General features: G+C 48.4%; 1 protein-coding gene across 3 annotated transcripts in view; it reads right to left on the bottom strand.

Annotated features, from left to right (window-relative positions):
* LOC147673364 (zinc finger protein 414-like) overlaps window positions 1-25,003 on the bottom strand; it is a 99,217-nt gene that overhangs the window by 41,512 nt on the left and 32,702 nt on the right. For all 3 annotated transcript variants that reach the window (XM_086947212.1, XM_086947214.1, XM_086947213.1), the window contains exon 4: window positions 7,735-7,840. In XM_086947212.1, the coding sequence (XP_086803338.1) occupies window positions 7,735-7,840 (106 nt within the window). The remainder of the gene's footprint in view (window positions 1-7,734; window positions 7,841-25,003) is intronic.

The following is a 25,003-nucleotide window of genomic DNA, read 5'->3' as shown; positions in this document are numbered from 1 at the left end:
AAATTAATAGCTTTGTCATTTACAATGCCAATAGTTTTAACTTTCGCAAACATGACACCTATAGCATTTGTAATGCAATATGTGTTGTATTTACATGACTTAATGTATTAATATTACAAATAGCAATGGCTTTTATTTTTTTTTAATAATTAATACTTAAATAAAAGTTATTGTAATTTATAATGGCAAAAACTTTTATAAATAACTTTTGGAAAGATTATGTTCATTGTATTTTATTGTGATGCAAATCCAAGAACAGCATCTTTTTGTGACATTTGTAATAAAGTTTGAAACATTGAGAGAACATATTAGAACCAGATGTTGAATGGTTGCACAGAGTGAGGCAGTGGTGCTGTGGCGTAGAGTGGTGCTGTGGCGTAGAGGGATGTTGCGGCGTTGAGGGGTGCTGGGGCGTCGTCGTGCTGGGGCGTCGAGTCGTGCTGGGGCGTCGAGTCGTGCTGGGGCGTCGAGGGGTGTCGAGTGGCGCTGAGGGATTCTGTGGCGCAGAGGGATTCTGTGGCGCCGAGGGATTCTGTGGCGCCGAGGGATTCTGTGGCGCCGAGGGGTGCTGTGGCGCCGAGGGGTGCTGTGGCGCTGAGGGGTGCTGTGGCGCTGAGTGGTGCTGTGGCGCCGAGTGGTGCTGTGGCGCTGAGTGGTGCAGTGGTGCTGTGGCGCTGAGTGGTGCTGTTGCGCTGAGTGGTGCTGTGGCGTTGCGTGGTGCTGTGGTGTTGAGTGGTGCTGAGTGATGCTGTGGCGTTATGTGATGCTGTGGCGTTATGTGATGCTGTGGCATTGAGTGATGCTGTGGCATTGAGTGATGCTGTGGCATTGAGTGGTGCCAAGTGATGATGAGGTGCTGTGTTGGTAGTCAGTTGATGTAGCACTGGTGCTTTGCTAGTGCTGAGGTAGTGCCGCGCTGGTGCTGAGGTGGTGCTGTGCTGGGGCTGAACAATGTTGAGGTGGTGTGGTAGTACTCAGATGCAGCTGAGTGACGCTCATGTGGGGTTACGGTAGTGCAGCTGAAGTGGGGCTGCGCTTATGCTGATATGGTGCCGAGGTAGTGCTGAGGTAGTGCTGCACTGATGTAATGGTGCTTGGGTGGTCCTTAGGTGGCGCTAAAGTGGTGCTGTCCTGCTGAGTGATATGGAGGTGGTGCTGTGCTGGGGTGATGCTGCGCTGAGGTGGTGGTGTTGTAGTTGCGGTGGTGCTCGGTGCTGCTGAGTGAAGCTCAGGTGGTGCTGCAGTAGTCTTGCTTTAGTGGTGATGAGTTACACTGACTGGTGCTGAAGTGGTGCTGTGTGCTGAGGTGGTGCTACGATAGTGTTGCACAGATGCTGAGGTGGTGCTAAAGTGGTGCAGTGCTGGTGCTGAGTGATCTTGGGGTGGTGCCGAGTTATGCTGAGGTGGTGGTGCTGTGCTGGTCTATGTCATTTCTTTTCTGAAATTCCGTCTGCTTACAGTGTCTTAAACCCTATCAACAGGCTAAAGTGCCAAACGTAGGCAACCAAAACGATTACATTAACACACATATAAATCAGCGTAAACACAACAGCACCATCGTTAATTTATAGTAAATCCAATTTTACAACGTAAAATAACTACGGAGGAGCGGAGAAAAGACAAAGAGCTGCAACACATTGAGAAGTTCTTGGCTTAAAGTCAACAGCACTATAACGTTCTGTGCGGTGCAACTGTAAGAGTATTGAACAACAGCCTATGAAAACATACAAATTCGGACTGTTGAGATCTGGCTACATTGATCTGCCCATCATGGAGTGTATGCATAACACTGAGCTAGCTGGAAAGGTTAGTCTGCCTCAGCTCTCGCGTTCTGTTTATCTACCACAAAGCAGATTTATGAGGAAGGTAGTAAACAGCAAGTAACTTAGCCCACCGGCATGAGCTGGGCAGCAGCTATGTGCCGCGGAGGGGACAGACATCTGGCACAAACCTATGTCAGCTTCAGATATCCCAGTAAATCTATTACATTAGATCTTTCAGGTTTCGAGTATGGTTAATGAACAAAACACTTACCTTCACTGCGGTACTTCTTGATATGAATAGGAAGGCCTGTTTTTATCTTTGCCCCACAAAGTGGGATTTTCTTGATCTCATGCTGACTTAGATTAGGCTGGGGCAGCCGTGGCACTGATTATAATTAAAATGTTAACTGCGGCGTGGGGCCTCCTGGAGCGGCCATCATATTTAAGGTTGAATTGAGGAGCATCGCTGTTATAAAGGGAAGAATTTGAATGTGCGCAAACAGCTGTTCAAAACAATGAATCAGTACAGACAGGAAAGTAGTGAAGGAAACAGAGAAATAAACAAACAAGCAATGATAAATGTAACTGGGCCAGTCGCCAGCGTCAAGAACCACCCAGGGGAAGGAGGGAGAAATGTGAGCAATTAGCCACAGAATTGCAAGGAATTTTAACAAGCATGCATCTGGTTCCGGCAGCCACACAACTCGTTCTGGTGTTGTGGGCTGCTAATCAGCTGCTGTAGGGGAAGAGGAAAGGGGGGCAAGTTGGAGCCTGGCACAGGTAGCTGGAAGAGGCTTTTGCCGGTGAAGACGTGTGAGGAGCATCAAATGGGCAAGCTGTTTAATGAAACTAGAAAGCACAGTGCGAGCTGTGTTTAAAGAGAAGCGGAAGTGAAAGTGAAAGCGATGACACGGCAGGGCGGTGAGACGCGCTCTGTGGTGGGGGAGGGGGAGGGGCAGTTGTGAGAGGGCTTTTGTTAGCGGTAAGAAGGCTTCTTCCAAACCTGGTGGATTCTGAGAGTTGTAGATGATTCCTTTTCAGCTGAAACAAATGGGCATCTTAAAACAATGCTTTGTACGAGTTGGGAACGTAAAGTTGTCCAGTGACCTTCGTTACAAAGTGCCCTCATTTGGCCACCCAGACTTAGACTGTATCAAGTACATAAATTGCATAAAAAGTAAAGAAATAGATAAAACAATTGTTTCCTATTTCTTTAGCTGCTTAAAGTGGCCGCTCGCCATTTCATTTAATTACCTTTGTTACAATTGCGTTAACGGCATGGGTGCTGCGATTGCATCAAAAGTAAAGAAATTGAAAAACATTTTGTTTTCCAATTTCTTTACTTTTAATGCAATTGCGGCACTGGCACGGGTGCCGCGATTGTAACAAATGTAATGCAAGCTAATGGAAATGGCGAGCGGCCGCTTCAAACATATAAAGAAATAGGAAACAAGGGACTTTTGAAACGTGTGCGAGAGGAGAAAGAAACAAACTAAGAAATAAATGTCTTTCTCTGTGCTTGTTCAAGATTAGTTTTGGTACTATGAGGCTGGCAAATATGGGGCAAATTGAGCTTTTGGCTGTTTTTAGCTGCACACGTTTAGATAAGGGGAGCGAGTGAGTGGGAGGGAATGAGCATGGTGGTGTGCGAGGCGGATGGGGGTGGGGGGCGGGGGAGCAGCGGAGCGAGCGATTGGGAGGGATCCAGCATATGGGGTGTGAGTGAGGCCAAGCACGCGCTGGCGAAGCGTCACGCTTCAATAGATCACATGCATTGGGAGGAATCTGCTTGTTCAAGAGTGTTGTTTCCCCTACAATATAGTTCAGAGCTATAAATAGCTCGACCTAAACTACTGTGCAAACAGATTTCTCAACAAAGCCTGCCCAACCTGAGCGTCTGCTCTGGCATCAGAGTCCAGGCAGTACTGTTTTGCAAAGGTATGGACCGACTTCCAGGTGGCAGTCCTACAGATATCTGCAATGGGAACATTACGTAGCAAAGCCGCTGTAGCTGCTTTGCCCCTGGTGGAATGCGCATTAGGCTTACCCCCTAAGGTCTTGTTAGCCTTTTGGTAACATAACTGGATACAGGACACGATACATCTAGAGATGGACTGTTTAGATGTGGCAAGACCAGTCCTGACCGAACCATAATTGACAAACAATGGGTCTGACCTACGAATGTCCTTGATCTTATCTAAGTAGAACTTCAACACCCTTCTTACATCCAGGGAATGAAGAGACCTCTCCGCCAGAGAGGAAGGATGTTGAAAAAAACGTAGGTTTGTGGAAGAGGTGTGGCGCCGCGGCTAGGGCGACTGACTCCGGAATCTGGGGATCACGGTTCGATCCCTGGCACCGGCGGCAGGTTAGCCCAGCACCATGTGACTCTGGACAATAGCTTGATTAATCTTCCCGACGGCCCCCAGCGCCTAGAGACCCTTGCGGGTGATTGTGCGCTTTACAAATGTGGATTTATTATTATTTATTATTAGGTAAAGTTATCGTCTGATTGACATGAAAATCAGAAATCACTTTAGGCAGGAACTTAGGGTGAGTCCTCATGACAACCTTAGCAGCATGAACCACCGTATAAGGCTCTTGGCAACACAAGGCCTGGATCTCTCTCACTCTGCGGGCCGATGTTACAGCCACAAGGAAGGCTGCCTTCCAGGATAGAAGCCTTATGAATAAGTTCAAAAGGTTCCTTCATCAACCGAGACAGCACCACATTCAGTTCCCATGAAGGCGACAGACACCTAACAGGGGGAAATACTTTCTTCAATCCCTCCAAAAAATCTTTAGATACAGGAATCTGGAAGAAGGATGTTTGTGAAGGGCATTTCCTATACGCATTTAATGCTGCAAGCTGAACCTTAATAGAATGAAAATTAAGGCCAGATTGAGCCAAATGCAAGAAATATGGATGGATGATATCTTCCTTGCAGGAGGTAGGATCAGCGCCCTTGGACGTACACCAGATGCAGAAACTTTTCTACTTTTAGGCATAGGAAGTCCTGGTGGAAGGTCTCTTAGCCTCCTTGAGTATTTCCATGCAATTGTCAGGCAAGTTCAAGTGTCCATACTGTAATATCTCAGGAGCCATGCCGCCAAACTCAACGATGAGAGGTTGGGGTGCACCATCTGCTCCCTGAACTTAGAAGGTCCGGCCGACATGGAAGCTGCAGGTGGGGTTGGAGAGACCAGTGGAGCAGGTCTGTGAAACACTACTGTCGAGGCCACTCCGGAGCAATGAGGATCATTCGCGCTCTGGATTGAGACAGCTTGATGAGTACTGCCGGAATCAGGGGAATGGGCGGAAAAGCATACAGGAAGCGGTTAGACCAGCTGATCCATAGCACATTCCCCAGAGTCCCCGGTTGGTAAAACCTGGAGGCAAAGTCTCGGCATTTTATGTTTTGGACGGTGGCGAACAGATCTATGTCTGGAGTGCCCCATCTTCCGAAGAGGTTTCCTAGTACCTCGTCGTTTAGGACCCACTCGTGGTTTTCCTGGACCAGCCTGCTGAGTGCGTCTGCCTGAGCATTCTGCATACCTGGTAGATGGGTAGGCGTTATAGACAGTCCTCTGGTTAGCAGCCAGTGCCAGATCGCCTGCGCTTCTTGGGACAGTGTGCGGGATCTCGAGCCACCCTGCTTGTTGAGGTAAAACATTGTGGTCGTATTGTCCGTCTGTACAAGCAAGGAGTTGGTCTGGAAGGACGGCTGAAAGGCTTTCAGCACCAAATGAACAGCTCTGAGTTCCAGAAAGTTGATGTGGTACGTGGATTCCGTCTGGGACCACGTTCCTTGGATCTGTAGATGGTCTGAATGCGCTCCCCAGCCGTGGAGAGAAGCATCCGTCACAATAGTCTGTATGGGAATGTCCTTGTGAAACGGAACCCCATTGAGGAGATTCTCTGCTGAACACCACCAACTCAGGGACTGTTGAGCATGTAGAGACAGGTGGATCCAGTCGTCCCAGCTCCCTCGTTTCTGGTCCCATTGATCCTCCAGACATTCCTGCAGCGGTCTCATGTGGAGGCGTGCATATGGTGTGAGGAAGATGCAAGAGGCCATCGACCCCAGAAGAGACAACATCGTCCTCACTGTTGTTGATGGAACAGACATGAGAGCCTGAGCCTTCCGTAGGATCGATAAGTGTCGCTCCTCCGAAGGAGCCACGCTTGCTCTGAGAGTATTGATGGAGGTGCCCAAGTACTGCAGGCACTGAACCAGAGTCGAGATGGACTTGGACATGTTGATATGCAAACCCAGCCGATTCAACAGAACGGCCGTCCTGTTGAAATGCAATTGTCCTTCCTGGAAGGTGGAGGATTTGATCAACCAGTCGTCCAGGTACGGGTAGACAAACACCTTGTTCTTTCTCAGGTGCACTGCCACCACGGCCATGCATTTTGAAAAAGTCATGGGTGCAGACTTCAGACCAAACGGTAGTACGGTGTACTGATAGTGATTGAAAAAGTGCAGGCACTTCCTATGTTTTGGAGCAATGGACACATGGAAATACGCATCCTGCAGGTCTATTGCGCAAAGCCAGTCTCCCCGTTGCAGCTGAGGATAAATCTGGTGCAAGGACAGCATGCAAAATTTCTCCCTGCAAATCCATTTGTTTGCTTGTCGCAAATCCAGAATGGAAAGTGTCCTGTGCACACGTATATATTACATTTGGTTCTCATGTGAGAGCCCAATAGTACTTGATAAGAGTTCAATATATGAGGTCGGAGTCTAACATCGTAAAGTGTATATATATTTAATGGTTCAGTATTGATCAGTACATACAAGAACAAATAGCAGACACGTGTTTTGTCACACCGTGTGGGGGTTGTGACTCTTCAGGGCTGTGAACGGTAAATAAACATCCTGTATTCGTAGCGGCGCGCCAGAATGGGATGAGCCAGGGTCTGTCAACGCGGAAGGGATGCCAGGCTGGCGAGCCTGTAAATGGTTGGTGGTGTGGAAGCCTCTGGACGGGAATGTCCGTACTGGCGTGCTATAAGACCTACTCTTATCAAGTGCTATTGGGCTCTCATTTGAGAACCAAATTTAATATATACGTGTGCACAGGACACTCTTTGCATTTGTTTGATAGGGGACACGTTCTCTATCTTAGCAGGGGCTGTTTTCTGCTGGGTTTGTTCCCCTGACCTGTTTGCACCGTACCAAATCCATCTTCAAAGACTACCCACATATCAGGCACCCGCTAAGCGCCATTTCTTCCTGACTTTCATCCAAACCCTTTCTCTCCTTTATGCAAATCCAGAATGGGCCTGAACTCGTTTTTGTCCTTTTTGCGTACCAGAAAGCACCTGGAGTAAAGACCCTTTCCCCTTTGAGACAGAGGGACGTCTTCTATGGAGTGCTCATATAGCTACTGATCAAAACATGCAGCAGCTTACACAGCAACAGACATACTGAAGCACATATTCAGATAGTTTAGTCACTAACCAATGCATTCAGTAAGACACATTTAATCACTCAATTATACAGTCAGTCACGCACCTACTAAATCCTTCATCCAGACACTCATACATCCACTAATTTTTCAATATGTAAATTATTAACTTTAACTTAATTGTATTTTAACTTTACAGAAACACACAGACACTGGATGATGTCATCAGTGATGTAATCTGTGTTGTCAGTGATGTCATCAGTGATGTCATGAATGATGTAATATGTGACATCATCAGCAGTGGATTGCGGGCGCGCGAGTTATATTGAGTCCAACTAACTATAACGTGGGAGTTTCAATGGTTTTGTATGAGTAAACTGTTCAGCTAACTATAACTGGTGGGAAACCTATGTTTTTTTCAGTGAATATATATATATATATATATATATATATATATATATATATATATACATACATACATACATACATACATACATACACACACACACACACACACACAAGAGATAAGGTAAAAATCATAGTTCAGAGCACTTACTTAAAGTACCGATTTGGCTTGTAGTGAGTTTTTTGGTGGGTCAGAAGTTCCTGCATGCTCAGTAGCACCTCTTTACACCCCAAGGTGGAGCAGTGAAATCGCTTACCTAAATGTTCGAAGGAGCAGAAAAAGTTAGAAGATAATTCTGTTAGAAATCACTTGGCCTCCATCAAAAGGGTGATGTTGTAACGGTCACCCAATCAAAAGTAACATAATGTACTCTCTAAAAGGAAGAAAAATGGATGGCTCTCGAATATAAAATGGTGCTAGTATCCAAATCGAGCATAGCATCCGATACTAAAGAAAGATTTGCCTATATCATTTAACCCCTTGTACAAATCTGCATTCAAATTAGCAATGTACTCAAACAGTCAACTAAGTTATTCAGTTTACGTTCCGTGAGTGGACAAAGGTGAGTGGATATATGCAATTTAGTGGCTGCAGCATTTAGACATAATAGTGGATCTACTATACATACAATATTTGGTACAATTTGTGGATTTTACATAACATGTTTATCGTTCAAATGGATGAAATACTATAGAAAAATGTGCCACATCATTTACCTTTTTTAAAACCCATACTTTAGATAACCTTGCCGCATAATCCTAGTGGCCCCTACAAAGAGAAAGAGTCGTTTTGGGGGTATTATGGTGATGAAACCAGAATTTCACAGCGCACTGTGAAATATTTTCCAGATTTTGTGGTTCCTTGTTAATAGTGATATTTTTTTACATTGACTTAGAAAGGGTTTTTTCGAAAGGGGCGCACTCCTAAGAATTAGCACAATATAATCAGTTGACTCATTGTTAGGTGTGAGGTGCAAATAAAGGGGCTGAGGGGAAAGCCCTATACCCCTCCAAGTAGTGTCAACATAGGTCGGCACTGTATACAAAGAAAATAGCACCCCCCCGCACACTCTAGAAAATATATACAGTCATATTAGTGCTGACTCTAGAAAGTGAGGACAAGGCCTCTTGGACGCTCCCTTTTATCAGAGCTGTTCTGGACACAGTGCAGTTTCGTGCCTATCCTACCGAGTATATTCGGGCTACGATACACGTTTCAGCGTCTATCCTGGATTTCGGTGAAGATGACCCTGAGGCTGATAGGCCTCATGGCCTCCTGCTGGTGTCATGCCAGGTGGTATATGCGGGCTCTGCAAAGGGAACTGAAGTTCCAGTGGGCGCAGCATCAGGGGAATCTTTCAGACTACGCCCAGATCTCGGAGGGAACTGCACCACAACTGCATTGGTGGATAACAAACCAAGCTTGGGTCCGACGCAGATCCCTCTCCCTTCCCCAACCAAATCTAACAGTGGTGACAGATGCGTCACTCCTGGGATGGGGCGGCCATCTGGGAGAGGAGTCTGGTCTCCAGCGGAGTCCGGACTCCATATCAAGCTGCGGGCGATCCGACTGGCACTGAAAGCATTCCTTCCCTCTCTCAAAGGGAAAGTGGTGCAGGTGTTTACAGACAACACCACCGCCATCTGGTACTACAACAGACAAGGCAGGGTGGGGTTGTGGACCATATGCCAAGAGGCTCTTTGCCTATGGACATGGCTGACACACCAGGGCAGGACCCTGGTGATTCAACACCTGGCAGGTTCTCTGAACGCCAGGGCTGACAAACTCAGCCGTCGGTGCTCGGTCGATCACGAATGGCGTCTTCACTCTGAGATGGTGCACGGTCTCTTTCAGCGGTGGGGAGAGCCTTGGTTAGATCTGTTTGCCACCGAAGAGAACGCGCCATGGCAGCAATACTGCGCGTTGGAGTTTTCAAGGCGGCACTCGCTTGGCGACGCTTTTAGTCGCGAGTGGAACTACGGCCTCCTGTACACCTTTCCATCTGTACCACTTCTTCCCCGAGCGCTCAAGCGCGACCGAGCCCAAGTTATTCTGGTGGCTCCGGACTGGGCACGAAGAGTCTGGTACCCAGAGCCCCTGAGCATGGCCATCGATCCTCTGATCAGAATGCCCCTTCTGGAGGAACTTCTGTCGCAGCTGCAGGGGACGGTTCTTCACCCAAACCTGTCCAGCCTCCAACTTGTCTCGTGGAGATTGAGCAGTGACAGTTGACAGCTTTTGACCTTCAACCTGAAATCTGTGATGTCATCTTGGAAGCCTGGCATCCCTCCACTAAATCGGTGTACGCCTGTAAATGGAATAAGTTCGTGTTATGGTGCACAGCAAAGGCTGTGGATCCCCTTTCTGCCCCTCTTTTAGAGGTCCCCTGGTACATACTTTCTTTGGCGCAACAGTGCTCTGCCCCGGGCACTCTCAAAGGCTATCTTGCTGCTATCTCTGCTTTTCTTTGGCTGCCAGATCAGCCCTAGTTATTTAAGTCCCTATTGTAAATATTTTTCTTTAAGGGCATTACTCATCTCTTTCCTCCATCTTCTTTCATAATGTCCCAGTGGGAATTGAATCTTGTTTGAACTTATCTTAGGTGTGCTCCCAGTGAGCCTCTTCACAACTGTCCTCTCAAGCTTCTCACTTGCCATCACCTCTGCTTGGGAGTGAGCTTCAGGCTCTATCCTACAAGCCCCCTTTCTTACCGGACATAGTCTTGCTTAGAACAAGGCCTTTGCTCCTTCCTAAAGTGGTCACACCATTTCATGTAGGACAATCAATCACTTTGCCCACCTTTTTCTCACCTCCGCACCCGTCCAAGGAGGAAGAGAGGCTCCACCGTCTCGACCCTAAACAAGCGTCCTTCTACCTTGACCGCACTAAAGATTTCCAGGTGAGCAACTCTTCGTTGGCTATGTAGGTGCCAAGAAAGACCAGGCTGGTCAAAAAAGTACCATCTCTCGCTGGGTTGTCCTTTGCATAAAAATCTGCTACGCTTTAGCGAAGGATCATCCAGTGGGCCTGCATGCTCCTTCCACTAGGGCTACGACGGCAACCATGCATTGGTTCGTGGAGTCCCACTTCTGGATATCTGCCAGGCAGCAAAGTGGGCATCACTGCACGCGTTCACTAAACATTACTGCCTAGACCGCCAAGTCCGGAGGGACTGCTCTTTTGCCAGTTCTGTTCTGGTGTGAACTTAGTTTGCAGACCATCCTCTAGGGTTAGTATTGCTGGGTTATCTATTCTAAGGTAATGAATCTATAACTAACTGTCTCTTTCAGATGAACAAGTTACTTACCTTCAGTAACGATTTATCTGTAAGAAACATAAGTTAGTTATAGATTCCTTACCGCCCCATCTATCCTTCTCGCTCTGCGACCTGACTTCTAGGGACAGGGACTCCCTTTCAGGGCTCTAGTTGTGGTGCACCAGTGGTCAGTGTCTTTCATGGCTCTGCGCTTCTGGCGTGGTAAGGTAAGGAATCTACAACTAACCTATATCTCTTACAGATACATCGTTACCGAAGGTAAGTAACTGGTTCCTTACCCTATTCAATCAGGCAACATCACATCAGATTAGAATTTAATTTGCAGCAACCATCATTAATACTCGAGATACTACACGAGGCCGTACGCAGTGGTAAACTCCTTTAAAGCTATCACCTGGCACGCTCTTTTATTGTGTCAATCCAAATAAGATCTGTGGCCAAATTATTTTAATACCTTCAGCATTTTACATTTGCAAGCCCTTTGGAACTCTTTCACAACTGTGGGGAATTTTAAAATTGTGGCCAAGAACTATGTAAAAAGCGGTGTCATTTTTAAGAACGCTAAGCATGAAAAACTCTTAAATTATTTCCCCTAGAAAACTCTCTTCCACAGTTTTTTAGCCCCTCTGCATAAAGCAGCAAGACATCATTTTATTCATATATGCTTTTTATGCATTACATTGATGGAATTCCAATAGCATGGTCAGCTGGTCAGCATATGAACACTGTTCTATTTGTTGCAGCTTATGCGACTACGAAAAAGAACTCTACTGCTTAGTTTTTGCGTTTGTTCAATCCTTTTCCCAGAAAGGTGAATATGGCTTTGGACCGTTTTTATTCAAATGGATTTTAATGAACTTTGATTCTTTCACTAATTAATTTGTTTTACTCACTCTGAAAAAGTGTGATTTTAATCAATAAACAATACATTTAATAAACTGAAATTATAAATAGGTGGAAGATTTGGGGTTTAAACTTTTATCAGGTAGAACAGAATGGATGTGGTTTATGCATTTGAAAATTATGTTGGCATCTTGCATCTCTCTAATTTAGGTCACCGATTAATATCCACATTTTGGCACAAAAAATATGTTTTCTCCTTAGTGTACTTCTGTTTTATGAACAACAGTGCAAATGCTGAATTGCCCTGTTTTAAGGTTTATTACGATCATGGATCACCAAAGAGTCATTATATAAGGAAGATAATTTTTCCTCCATGATGCAGAAACTGTTTCATTACTTGTAAAAAAAATATAACCTAACTACACTTAACCCCTTCGCTGCTCATGACGAGCTCAGCTCGTCATGAGGCACACTGGTCGTGTGCTTATGACGAGCTGAGCTCGTCATGTATAATGGGATTCATCCATCAATCAGCGCAGGAGGGGAAAAGCCATAGCAGCAAAGGTGTTCATAAAGAGCTACAAGCCAGTATCTTGAAACATTTTATGGGGAGCATATCTGATGGTGTGCCTTTTGCCTCTATAGCTCCTAGAGAAAAAGTGATCTGTAATACTATTTGCCCCAGTATTGGAACTTTCATAGGATTCCCATGCTTTGTGTCAATCCCGGTCGTCAGCCTGGGAGCCTCGGTAAATAGAATATACCATAGCAGTATGTACAAAGAGAAAGTAAGGCCTAGGCCTCATCTCATTTTGTAGCTTATCTACCTCTTTTTGTAAAAGAGACCAACATTTTGCAACCGCCAATCGTTTAGCCTCATCCCATAGAACCCTCCTGAGAGAGCCTCAGATTTTCTACCGCACGTTGTGCTAAGGGAGTCTCCACTGAGCTCTGCTCAGTTTTCACTTCAACTTTGGATTTCTACACCTTTTTTTCTCTTCAGGATGTCTGAAAAGAAAGCTTTATTCAAAGCTTGTGCTACTTGCTCAAAGAAGAGGCTGTATGTCGAAGATAAGCATAAATATTGCATGTATTGCTTATATCCAGATCACAAAGATACTGAGAGTAAGATCTGCAGGACCTTCTCGACCAAAACTCTGAGAGACCGAGAAGGAAGACTTCTTTTTTTTTTTTAAACATTTTTATTTGCTTTTTGTATATAACTGAACAATACAGTCATGTATTCAGCAACACTTCTGCCTCGAATTCCACTCCCACCCCCCCAGAAAAACACACTATTGATATGTAGTACATCGTAGAATTGTAAATATGGACTATGCATCGAGGTTCCACCTCCCCATTCCCCCCTCCATCTCCACCCGCCCTCCCTTATATGAACTAGGAACGCTATGGTAAGCTCAACCATTCCCCAATCCTCCATCCAGTCCATGATAATGACTCCACTTAGACCAAATTTTTCAAAACTTCCTAGGGCACCCCCTGGATTTGTAGGTCACCCTCTCAGCCGCCATGTAGAGGTCTAGTCCCTGCCTCCATTCCTCCAGGTCAGGAGGGGTCGGGGACCCCCATCGTTTCGCAATGTCTTTTTTGGCCACCACCAAGGCTAGGACCAGGAAAATCTTAAGTGGGCGGGGCAAATCCACATCATTGGACATTCTCAACAAAGCCAGCTTCGGCTCTTGCGTCAGTGGAACTCCCAGGACCTCCTGCAATTCTGAGAAGACACGGGACCAGTACATTTGGATCACTGTGCAGGTCCATAGTGTATGATAAAAACCTCCCTCAGCCCCGTGGCATCTGAGACATTTGTCGTTCTCGATTTTCCACATTTTATGTAATCGTACCCTGTCGTAGTATGTCCTATGCAGTATATTATATTGAATGAGGCGCAGCCTCGATTTTATTGCAACCTCACGGGGGTGCATTAACACCAACTCCCAGTCTAGATCTTCCAGTGTTCCTACTTCACTCTCCCATGTAGCTCTGAGCTTCGCAAGGTCCCCCAGCATATTGTTGGTTAGTGTTTTGTATGTAAGTGAGACTGCTTTCCCCTGAATCCGTTCCTGCAGAAGCCGTCCCTCCAGTGGAGCATACTCTGATATCCCTAACAGTTGTATCTGTTGCGCTTGCCATGCGTGGCGGAACTGGGTGTACTTAAAAAAACTGTGAGCTTTGCAGTCCATAATCAGCTCTCATATTCTGGAATGACTTCAATTCTCCCTTAGCTATAACATCCCCGATGGAGGAGATACCAATATCATCCCAACGTTTGAAACCTTTTAGTTTGTGTAACTCACGTAGCCACGTACAGTGCCAAAGTGGTGTCTGGCGAGTGGGGTCTTGTCCCAGCCCATGCGTTTCATGGCTTTATTCCAAGCTCGTAATGTCGTAAGGGTAGCCGGGAGCAGTTTGTGTTGTGCGGACCCTCCATATAAGTAGTGTAACAGGTTGTGTGTGGATAGTGTATGTCTCTCTAGGGCATAGGTGGGATGGTCTGCCGGCATGTGCAGCCACTCATTAATTGGAGTCATGTGTTCCGCCCAATAATAGGCTTCCAGATTCGGGAGTGAGATTCCGCCACTATACTGGTGCCTCTGAAGCGTGGTCAGCGCTATCCTAGGTTGTTTTCCTAGCCAAAGAAATGCCCGGAGATCCGAATGAATCCTGTGGAACAATGTGTCTGGGAGGGAAGAATATTCATTTTGTAAGGCGTACAATAATTTGGGAAGGATAATCATTTTATATAAAGCTGCTCGCCCTAAGAGTGTGAGTGGCAGGTGTCCCCATCTCTCCATGTCCGCGGTTGAGTTTAGTGAGACCCTATCTATATTACTCTGAAGTGAGAGTGCCTTATCAAGGGTAATATAAATCCATAAGTATTGAAAGCCCTCTGTAGTAGTTATTAATTGTTGGGGCAGCGCCATCCAACGATCACCTCCCCCTGGGTCATATAGGATTGATTTATGCCAGTTAATTGTATAACCGGAATGGGCACCATAATTTTCCAGCTCTCGGAAGAGCTCCGGGATGGTCATCTCCGGGTCAGTGATGTATAGAAGGACATCGTCCGCATACAGGGACAGCTTCTCCTGAGCCGCATCTGCGTTTGTTATTCTGAATCCGCAAATTGGCGAGTTCTGTTGGACCCTGGCCGCCATGATTTCAATGGTGAGTGGGAAGAGAAGGGGCGATAGAGGGCATCCCTGTCGGGTCCCTCTCTGAATCTGAAATTCTCGGGATAGACTCCCGTTCACTTTTACCCTGGCTTGTGGTGCAGTGTAAAGGAGTCGAACCCAGGCCCGGAACTTGGAGCCAAAGCCACATTTTTTTAACACCCCTGCCAGAAATGGCCAGTGAACCGCATCAAAGGCCTTTTCTGCATCGAGGGAGCGGAACCAGTGCGGTGCCTCTCTGTCACGTACCTCCTGAAGCCAGTTGTGTGTACGTCTGAGATTGAATTTTGTAGCTCTGTCAGGGAGGAAGCCGGTTTGGTCTAGGTGTATCAGATCCGGTATCACCGACCGTAACCGGATTGCCAGGACAGTCGCAAGGAGTTTCACCTCGGTGTTCAGGAGGGATATAGGTCTGTAGGATGAGCAGTCCTCTCACGGTTTATCCTCTTTGTAGATCGGAACGATTATCGTCGCAGAAAGGTCAGCGGGGAGCCTCTCTTCCTGGTAGGCACCTAAGAAGAGATTTCGTAAGTGTGGAGCCAGGATGTCCGTCGTACATTTAAAGAATTCTGCCGGAAAACCATTGGGTCCCGGGGCCTTCCCAGGCCTTAGTCTGCCAATCGCTAAAGAAACATCATCTGTCGTGATGTCAGCTTCAAGGGCCTTAACTGATTCCGGGTCTAGGGATGGGACTTCAATCTGGCTCATATATCGGAGGGCAACATCACTTGAGCCTAAGTTCCTAGCGGTATAAAAACTCTCATAGTGGGCAGCGAAGGCCTCCGCGATGTGAGCATCCGTGCAGGCAAGGCCACCGTCTATACCCTTAACTTGTTCTACCCACCGCGCCGCCCGCTCCGTCCTACTAAGCCATGCTAGGAGTCTGCCTGATTTGTCCCCCACGTCATACAGACGATGTAGGGTGGCCAGATTCTGTGTCTTAGCCTCATCCATCACCATGTCCCTGTAGTGGCGTTGTGCATCTACTAGTTTTCTCAGGGCGATAGGGGATTTGTTGCTCGGGTGTTCTCTTTCCAGATATATTATGCCCCGCTCAGCCCCTGCCACCATTCCCTGAAGTTTTTTCTTCTCTTCTCCAATTCTACTCATTATCCTGTCTCATGACCGGTTTCAGGGCTTCCCAGAGGGTTACTCCCGAGTCAACCGTTCCCTCGTTTTCCGCCAGGTAAACTCGAGCATCTACCCGCACCCCTTCAGGATCGCTGGGTTTTTAAGTTCCCAAGTGTCCAATCGCCAGGTGGCCCCTGTTGTGGTGAGTCTGTGACCTACTTTGATTAGCAGAGGCGAGTGGTCTGAGATTCCTCTCGCCCTGTATTCTGCGGTTGAGTCCGTAGTCAAGTCTTGTCTGGACATAAAGATATAGTCTAGTCGCGAGAATACCTTATGGGGGGCTGAGTAAAAGGAGTATGTAAGTTGTCCCGGGTGTAGCCACCTCCAAACATCAGTAAGACCAATTGTGGAAATCAACTTGGCCAGTGGTGTCTGGGTATTCTTAGCGGGTGGCGACCCTGAGCGATCCAGCTTCCTATCCATGACATCGCTGAAGTCCCCGTCTACTAATTGAATGGTGTCGGCCGATTCTAGAAGTATGTTTGCTAACGTGCATTCGCCTGTAGTTTAGGGGGGCATATACTGATACTAGCGTGTATGTACGTCTACGCCACGTCCCTTGTACTCCAACGCATGTTCCCTGTGGGTCCACCCATGTGCGTGTGATGCAGAATGGAGAAGTGGTCTTTAGGATAATGGCCACTCCCGTGGAATCAGTAGTGTATCCTGCGTGGGCCAACACTTTGTATCGTCCCCTGGCAATGAAGGAGCAATTGGACCCCTTGAGGTGCGTCTCTTGTAGGAAAATTACATCGGGTCCTATTCTTTTAATGTATGCGTTTACTAGTCCTCTCTTAGCCTTGTTACCGAGACCATTCACATTCCAGGTCAGGGCGCTGAGTTTGGAAAGGTCAGCCGGTTGTGTACCTAATGTACTTGCCATTCTGATGTTTTAACGTGATAGCGTGGGTGTTTCCTGGTGTATGAGAGGAGAATGTTGCAGTAATAAACACGACTGTAAACAATCAACTGTTTCCCCCCCACCTCCCCCCAGAGTCCCCCCCCCCAACAAACTGTCCGGACTTCCCCAGCCTCCACCACCCCCTCCGTACCTTCTCCTCCCAGCCATCCCATACTTGTAACCAAGAAAGCACAAGACTTTTGGGTGGTAAAGGTCTATCGCCCTCCCGCAAACCACCCCAACTAGAAGAACACTAGGGCTCCAGTCTATGCCGCCACCAGCTTAATTGTCCAACCAGTGACTGGACGAGTTCTGCCGTCCCGTGGGCCGCTAAAGGTGGCACCTAGTCAATCTGAGAACAATAGTGTCAAGCAGTATTCAAAAAGTGGTGTTTGTAACTTGCGTGTCTCTGGCAGTGGCTCACTGCAGTTCCGGATACCAATTCCATACTTCCTCACGAGTGGGAATCTTGTGAGTCCAGGCCGCAGTCCTCCACGCCTCCAGTAGCCCCCTGTTCCATCTCTCGGATCGCCGCGACCAGGGGGTGTAGGGAGTTATCTGTCGATTCCTCCAAATCTGATGAGCGCGCACTAGCCACATTGTCCATCTCGTCGACGATGCGGTTTTCCAGGCTGTTGAATCTGGTACCCGGCGTCAGATTCACCTCCGTGGTTACGTTTCAGTCTCGTTCTCCTCTGGTCGATGCAGTGCGTTACGGATTCAACGGGGAGAGTGTATGGCGTTTCATCATAGGGATGTGGGACCGCTGTGTCGTAGGCGGGCTTCTCCGGACGTTGGCTGCCGCCATTTCGAAGCGGACCCTACGACCCTCCTCCTCCGCCCCTCGGAGCAGGGGTCGCTCCTCCAACCACTGCCAGGCCTCCTCCGGGCTACTGAAGAAGTGTGACCTGCCATTATATAAGACCTTCAGCTTCGCCGGAAAGAGCAACATGTAGGATATGTGCATGTCGCGCAGTTTTGCCTTAACTGAATCATACGAACTGCGCGGTTTCTGTACATCCTGGCTATAATCCGGGAATATCATGATATTTGCATTTTCCAATCTAAGTTCCCCTTTTTTCCTTGCCTCTCTCAGGATGAGATCCATATCTGCAAAGTTAAGGAAACGGGCAATGATCGGCCGTGGCCTCGCTCCCTCCGGAGGTTTCATAAGCAGGGCCCTGTCACCTTTCTATGATAAAGCAGTTCGAGAATTTGGCCTGTGGGAACGTCGCTGTTAACCAGTCACGGAGAAACGCTGCAACGTCGGTCTTCTCAATACCTTCTCTAAAACCCACGAAGCGGAGGTTGTTACGTCTTGCCCTGTTTTCAGCATCGTCAACTCTCCACAGCAGCTGCTTGTGTGATGCCTGTAGCTCCGCCATATCTTTCTTTAGTGCAGCAAGGGAATCCTCCGTCTCGCTGATTCTGGTCTCAGTGACGGTCACTGTCTCAGTTAGATTCCTGAAGTCCTGGCGTAACAAGAGGACCTCTGAACCCACCTCGCCTATTTTTGTCTCCAGTGCCATTCTAGAGTTCTGGATATCTGCCCTTGAGGCCTGTATTGCCTCCATAATTATGGTCGTGTCCGTACTTGTGCCAGGTGGTGCCGGGCCATCCCCCTCCGAGATCGTGCCGTAGCGTAGCTGTCGATGGTTTCCTGTCTGCCGTCCTCTGGGCAGGGTCCCTTTCCCCATGACGGGCCCCGGGCCTGAGCAGTAGCCACTCCCTGCGGCCTGTGAGTCGGTGTAGTTGGCATCAGGAAAAGACTAATAACAACGGAAATGACATCACCCCGTAGGGTAACACCATTGCCTCCACCTCTTCTTCTGGACAAGGAATATTCTGATGAGGATGAGAGTCCATATGGAGATGCTTACTTCAAACTTCAGGTGCAGTACCAGGACTCTGATTCAGGACTATTATCTGGATCAGCATCATCCAGAAACTCATTTCACTCCACGTGACACATATCAGGAACTATCAGGACAAGGTATGGTTGCCATGCCATCTTCACAACTAATATTGGATTAAAAGGAGGAGGTTCCCATCAGACACCTCCGGAACCATACAGCCTCCTCCGGAACCATACAGCCTCCTCCGCCACCACCTCAGCAACCTCCTCCGCCACCACCTCAGCAACCTCCTGTTTCTGTGGCATCAACCTCTCAAAGCCACGGAGAACAACCTTTGATAGAAGGGCATGCTATAGTGACAGTACCTGATGATGATGATGAATCATCAGAGGAGGACCAGAATGTGGAACAGACCCCAAAACAGAATGGGACGATTAGGTTATCCCGGATCCAGCTTCACCATCTCCGGACCCGGTGGATTCCCCTCCTGTGGACATAGGAGGTTTCCATAATCTGATGGAAAGGGCATCAAAAAGATTTGGCCTTCCTGTTCCTGTGTTACAATCAGACTGTTTCCTCTATGATTTTAAAGAGCCCTACAAAAAATCCATTCGTTCCATACCCATTCTAGAACAGGTTTGGAATGAAGGCAAGAAGGTAATGCAGTCTCCAGCAACTGTAACTCCGGTTCTACCGCGCCTGGAGAAAAAAGTATAAAGCTCCGGAGGACAGTCCTGCCTGTCTTATTGGACAACCAGGCGGCCCAAAGAAAGACAAGGAACCTGACGGCACCCCTGACAGTACCGCCAGACAAAGAGGGCAGGCGCCTGGACAATGTAGGCAAGAGTTTCTCCTCTATGTCTAGCCTCCTGGTTAGGGCCTCGAAAGCCCTAGGGATTTTGGGATGATACGATCGCCAAATGTGGTGCAATCTTTCCCCTTTCATTGATCAGCTTCCTGATTGCGCCAAGACGGAAGCGTTATCAAGAAGAAGGTGATAGAAGAAGGTGAACGATCTTTATCTGAGATTATAGATTGTGCAATGGACATTGCTACAGCGGCTTTTCGCGCCTTAGCAGGTTCAGCGGTCCCGAGGCGTCAAGGTTGGCTGAGATGTACCTGGTTTCGCCCGGAGGTGCAGAATAAAATTATGGATCTGCCCTTCGAAGGGGATATATTTGTTTGGCAAGAATAGATTGATGATGCTTTACAAGACATTAAAAAAGATACAGAAGGTTCTGACGAAGTTCGGGTTTGGCCCTGAATTTATAGGATGGGTCAAGCTTTTGTATGCTAGTCCACTCACCAATGTTACGGTCAACGGCCAAGTGTCTGCATCCTTTGCTCTCCGCCGGGGCACCAGGCAAGGTTGTCCCTTGTCGCCCTTGTTGTTCGCGTTGGAGCTGGAGCCTCTGGCTGCCTGGCTACGAGTTCACCCGGACATCAACAGGATACGGTGGTCTTCCGGCTTTGAGGACCGCGTGTCTTTATATGCGGACGACATCTTGCTTTACCTTACCTCTCCCTGCAAGTCCCTTATCGTGGTATGTGACGTACTGCATACCTTTGGTAGGTATTGTGGCCTGGTCATTAACTGGTCAAAATCACACTTATACGTCTTGAGAGGTGAGGCTCCGCGGCTCCCGAGGGGTTGCACCATACAGATCGCGAGGCAGGGGTTCAAATACTTGGGCATCTATATTTCAACCGATGCCAAGACACGTTATGCGAACAACTTGCTTCCCCCTCTTGCACGCCTACGGCGCGACGTAGAGGGGTGGCGGAAGCTACCGCTTTCCCTGCTTGGACGTGCGGCCTTGTTCAAAATGATGTCCCTGCCCAGATTCTTGTATGCGCTCCAAAATACCCAGGACCCAGTCCCCTCTGGGTACTTCAGAGAGGTCGAGGGCTTACAGCACGTTCTTCTCTGGGATGGCAGACCGCGCATTGCTATAGCTAAACTCACGCTCCCGTGGTATGACGGCGGTATCGCTTTGCCTGACGTCCGGAGGTACTATTGGGCCTCCCAACTAGCCGCCCTCAACCACGGTTTCTACGGTCCAGCCGATAGTCCGGGGTACGCCATGGACCGGTGGCTCCTTGACGATGGGAAGTATTACAGGGCGTTGTACTCGAGATCTCTGGATGGCAGAATGACGGGCCCGACCAGGACGGCGGTACACATATGGAGTGCCGTCACAAAGGCACAGGGATGGAAGGGGAGACTCACGTTGGCCACCCCACTTTACGACTCGGACCTACTGGGTAAATTGTGGCATACCAAGGGGTTTGACCGATGGGATCTCATTGGTATCTCCAAGGTCGAAGACATGATGGCTAAGGGTGTGATAAAAACTTTTGCCACTCTACAAACGGAGTTTCAACTGGGAGCGTCGGAATTTTTTAGGTATGCCCAATTGCGGCACGCCCTTCTGGCAGTGCTGCCGGAGGGGGAGAAGGTCCCCGAGTCGTCCCCGTTGGAAGATAGGGTGCTGGATGGTCATATGCCGGACAGTGCCATCTCATTGGTTTATAAAAAATTGATTTATGTCCGAGCGGACCTCCTTCTGAGAGTGCGAGAACAATGGGTGCGTGATGATGTTGAGCTGGATGATGAAGATTGGCAGTGTGCGGTGTCATCCCCCAAGGAGGTAGCAATCCCGGCCAGACTACGCTTGGTACAGCTTAAAATTTTGCATAGAGTGTATGTGACCGGCCCCCGGTTGATCCATATGGGCCATTCGGTGGACGGACTTTGTAGGCGTGGTTGCGGTGCATTGGCCACCTTTATGCACATTATTTGGGAGTGTCACGCGGTCGCTTCCTACTGGAGGAGTGTCCATGCGGTGAAGTGTGAGGTGACTGGAGTCGACCTGCCGGCTGAGGCCCGGCGCTGCTTACTGAATGTGTGGGGCTCCACGGACTACAATAATGCGCAAACCCAATGGATCACATTGGGAAACATGGTGGCAAAGCGTGATATCGCTCAGAAGTCTCCAGCAACTGTAACTCCGGTTCTACCGCGCCTGGAGAAAAAAGTATAAAGCTCCGGAGGACAGTCCTGCCTGTCTTATTGGACAACCAGGCGGCCCAAAGAAAGACAAGGAACCTGACGGCACCCCTGACAGTACCGCCAGACAAAGAGGGCAGGCGCCTGGACAATGTAGGCAAGAGTTTCTCCTCTATGTCTAGCCTCCTGGTTAGGGCCTCGAAAGCCCTAGGGATTTTGGGATGATACGATCGCCAAATGTGGTGCAATCTTTCCCCTTTCATTGATCAGCTTCCTGATTGCGCCAAGACGGAAGCGTTATCAAGAAGAAGGTGATAGAAGAAGGTGAACGATCTTTATCTGAGATTATAGATTGTGCAATGGACATTGCTACAGCGGCTTTTCGCGCCTTAGCAGGTTCAGCGGTCCCGAGGCGTCAAGGTTGGCTGAGATGTACCTGGTTTCGCCCGGAGGTGCAGAATAAAATTATGGATCTGCCCTTCGAAGGGGATATATTTGTTTGGCAAGAATAGATTGATGATGCTTTACAAGACATTAAAAAAGATACAGAAGGTTCTGACGAAGTTCGGGTTTGGCCCTGAATTTATAGGATGGGTCAAGCTTTTGTATGCTAGTCCACTCACCAATGTTACGGTCAACGGCCAAGTGTCTGCATCCTTTGCTCTCCGCCGGGGCACCAGGCAAGGTTGTCCCTTGTCGCCCTTGTTGTTCGCGTTGGAGCTGGAGCCTCTGGCTGCCTGGCTACGAGTTCACCCGGACATCAACAGGATACGGTGGTCTTCCGGCTTTGAGGACCGCGTGTCTTTATATGCGGACGACATCTTGCTTTACCTTACCTCTCCCTGCAAGTCCCTTATCGTGGTATGTGACGTACTGCATACCTTTGGTAGGTATTGTGGCCTGGTCATTAACTGGTCAAAATCACACTTATACGTCTTGAGAGGTGAGGCTCCGCGGCTCCCGAGGGGTTGCACCATACAGATCGCGAGGCAGGGGTTCAAATACTTGGGCATCTATATTTCAACCGATGCCAAGACACGTTATGCGAACAACTTGCTTCCCCCTCTTGCACGCCTACGGCGCGACGTAGAGGGGTGGCGGAAGCTACCGCTTTCCCTGCTTGGACGTGCGGCCTTGTTCAAAATGATGTCCCTGCCCAGATTCTTGTATGCGCTCCAAAATACCCAGGACCCAGTCCCCTCTGGGTACTTCAGAGAGGTCGAGGGCTTACAGCACGTTCTTCTCTGGGATGGCAGACCGCGCATTGCTATAGCTAAACTCACGCTCCCGTGGTATGACGGCGGTATCGCTTTGCCTGACGTCCGGAGGTACTATTGGGCCTCCCAACTAGCCGCCCTCAACCACGGTTTCTACGGTCCAGCCGATAGTCCGGGGTACGCCATGGACCGGTGGCTCCTTGACGATGGGAAGTATTACAGGGCGTTGTACTCGAGATCTCTGGATGGCAGAATGACGGGCCCGACCAGGACGGCGGTACACATATGGAGTGCCGTCACAAAGGCACAGGGATGGAAGGGGAGACTCACGTTGGCCACCCCACTTTACGACTCGGACCTACTGGGTAAATTGTGGCATACCAAGGGGTTTGACCGATGGGATCTCATTGGTATCTCCAAGGTCGAAGACATGATGGCTAAGGGTGTGATAAAAACTTTTGCCACTCTACAAACGGAGTTTCAACTGGGAGCGTCGGAATTTTTTAGGTATGCCCAATTGCGGCACGCCCTTCTGGCAGTGCTGCCGGAGGGGGAGAAGGTCCCCGAGTCGTCCCCGTTGGAAGATAGGGTGCTGGATGGTCATATGCCGGACAGTGCCATCTCATTGGTTTATAAAAAATTGATTTATGTCCGAGCGGACCTCCTTCTGAGAGTGCGAGAACAATGGGTGCGTGATGATGTTGAGCTGGATGATGAAGATTGGCAGTGTGCGGTGTCATCCCCCAAGGAGGTAGCAATCCCGGCCAGACTACGCTTGGTACAGCTTAAAATTTTGCATAGAGTGTATGTGACCGGCCCCCGGTTGATCCATATGGGCCATTCGGTGGACGGACTTTGTAGGCGTGGTTGCGGTGCATTGGCCACCTTTATGCACATTATTTGGGAGTGTCACGCGGTCGCTTCCTACTGGAGGAGTGTCCATGCGGTGAAGTGTGAGGTGACTGGAGTCGACCTGCCGGCTGAGGCCCGGCGCTGCTTACTGAATGTGTGGGGCTCCACGGACTACAATAATGCGCAAACCCAATGGGTCACATTGGGAAACATGGTGGCAAAGCGTGATATCGCTCAGAAGTGGGGCGCTACGTCGCCTCCCTCTGTGGAATTGTGGAAGACCAATATGGATTGGTGCATGGTTCGTGAGAAAACAGTGTACGTGGCCCGGGGCAGACCCAAGAAGTGGCATAAGATCTGGGGGGCCTGGAACGAATATAGGGGTGATATCTGTCTCCCGCCCGACATTGCCCCATTGGAAGTACGACTTTCCCCTTAGCCTGTAATTCCAACTCGAATGTTACTATATTGCACATCCTGTACTCTTTCCCTCCCGATATCGTCCTTTTTGCACTGTTCATGGTTGTATTCTTTGGGCTTAGGCCAAGCCTTCCCCTGCGTTGGGTATTGTCGCAATCAGGTATTTTTGCCTTGCCATTTTTCTGCACTGGTTCCGGTGCCCTTTTACTGTGCTTTAATTTTTAGTTTTCATTATTTATAATATAAAACTAAACCTTGTACGATTTTATAATATGCACTGTGTGCACCGATCATCCTCTTTTTACTATGCTGCCTAGCCTCCGGGATGTAAGGCTGAATAGCTGTGTACTTCGACTCGTAAATAAAGGTTTTCCAAAAAAAAAAAAAAGGTACAGAAACAGCAAAATCTTTGGGCACACTTCAATATCGAAAAGTACCTTTCAGGGATGCGAGAGGTAAAGGATTCTCTACATATAGGGGAGGTTATCAACAATGCTACTCTTCCCATTCACAGTCCTCTCAATCATTTAAACCTCAATATTCTCCGCGTCAAAATCAATCTGCGTCTTTCTCTCGCCAATCTTCTAGAGCTAGACAAGGACGGCAGGGGAGAGACACCTCAAAACGCCAATAGAGGCTTCCTGGCTCTGCCTACAGGTCCTCCACTCCTAACGTAGTTAGGGAGCAGGATTACACATTTTCTCAATTGCTGGAAGAT

This window comes from Lissotriton vulgaris, chromosome 12 (assembly GCF_964263255.1).
Source record: "Lissotriton vulgaris chromosome 12, aLisVul1.2, whole genome shotgun sequence".
NCBI classification, from domain to species: Eukaryota; Metazoa; Chordata; class Amphibia; order Caudata; family Salamandridae; genus Lissotriton; species Lissotriton vulgaris.
The sequence above is the reverse complement of the archived record's forward strand: the minus strand, read 5'-3'. Positions and strand labels throughout refer to the sequence as shown.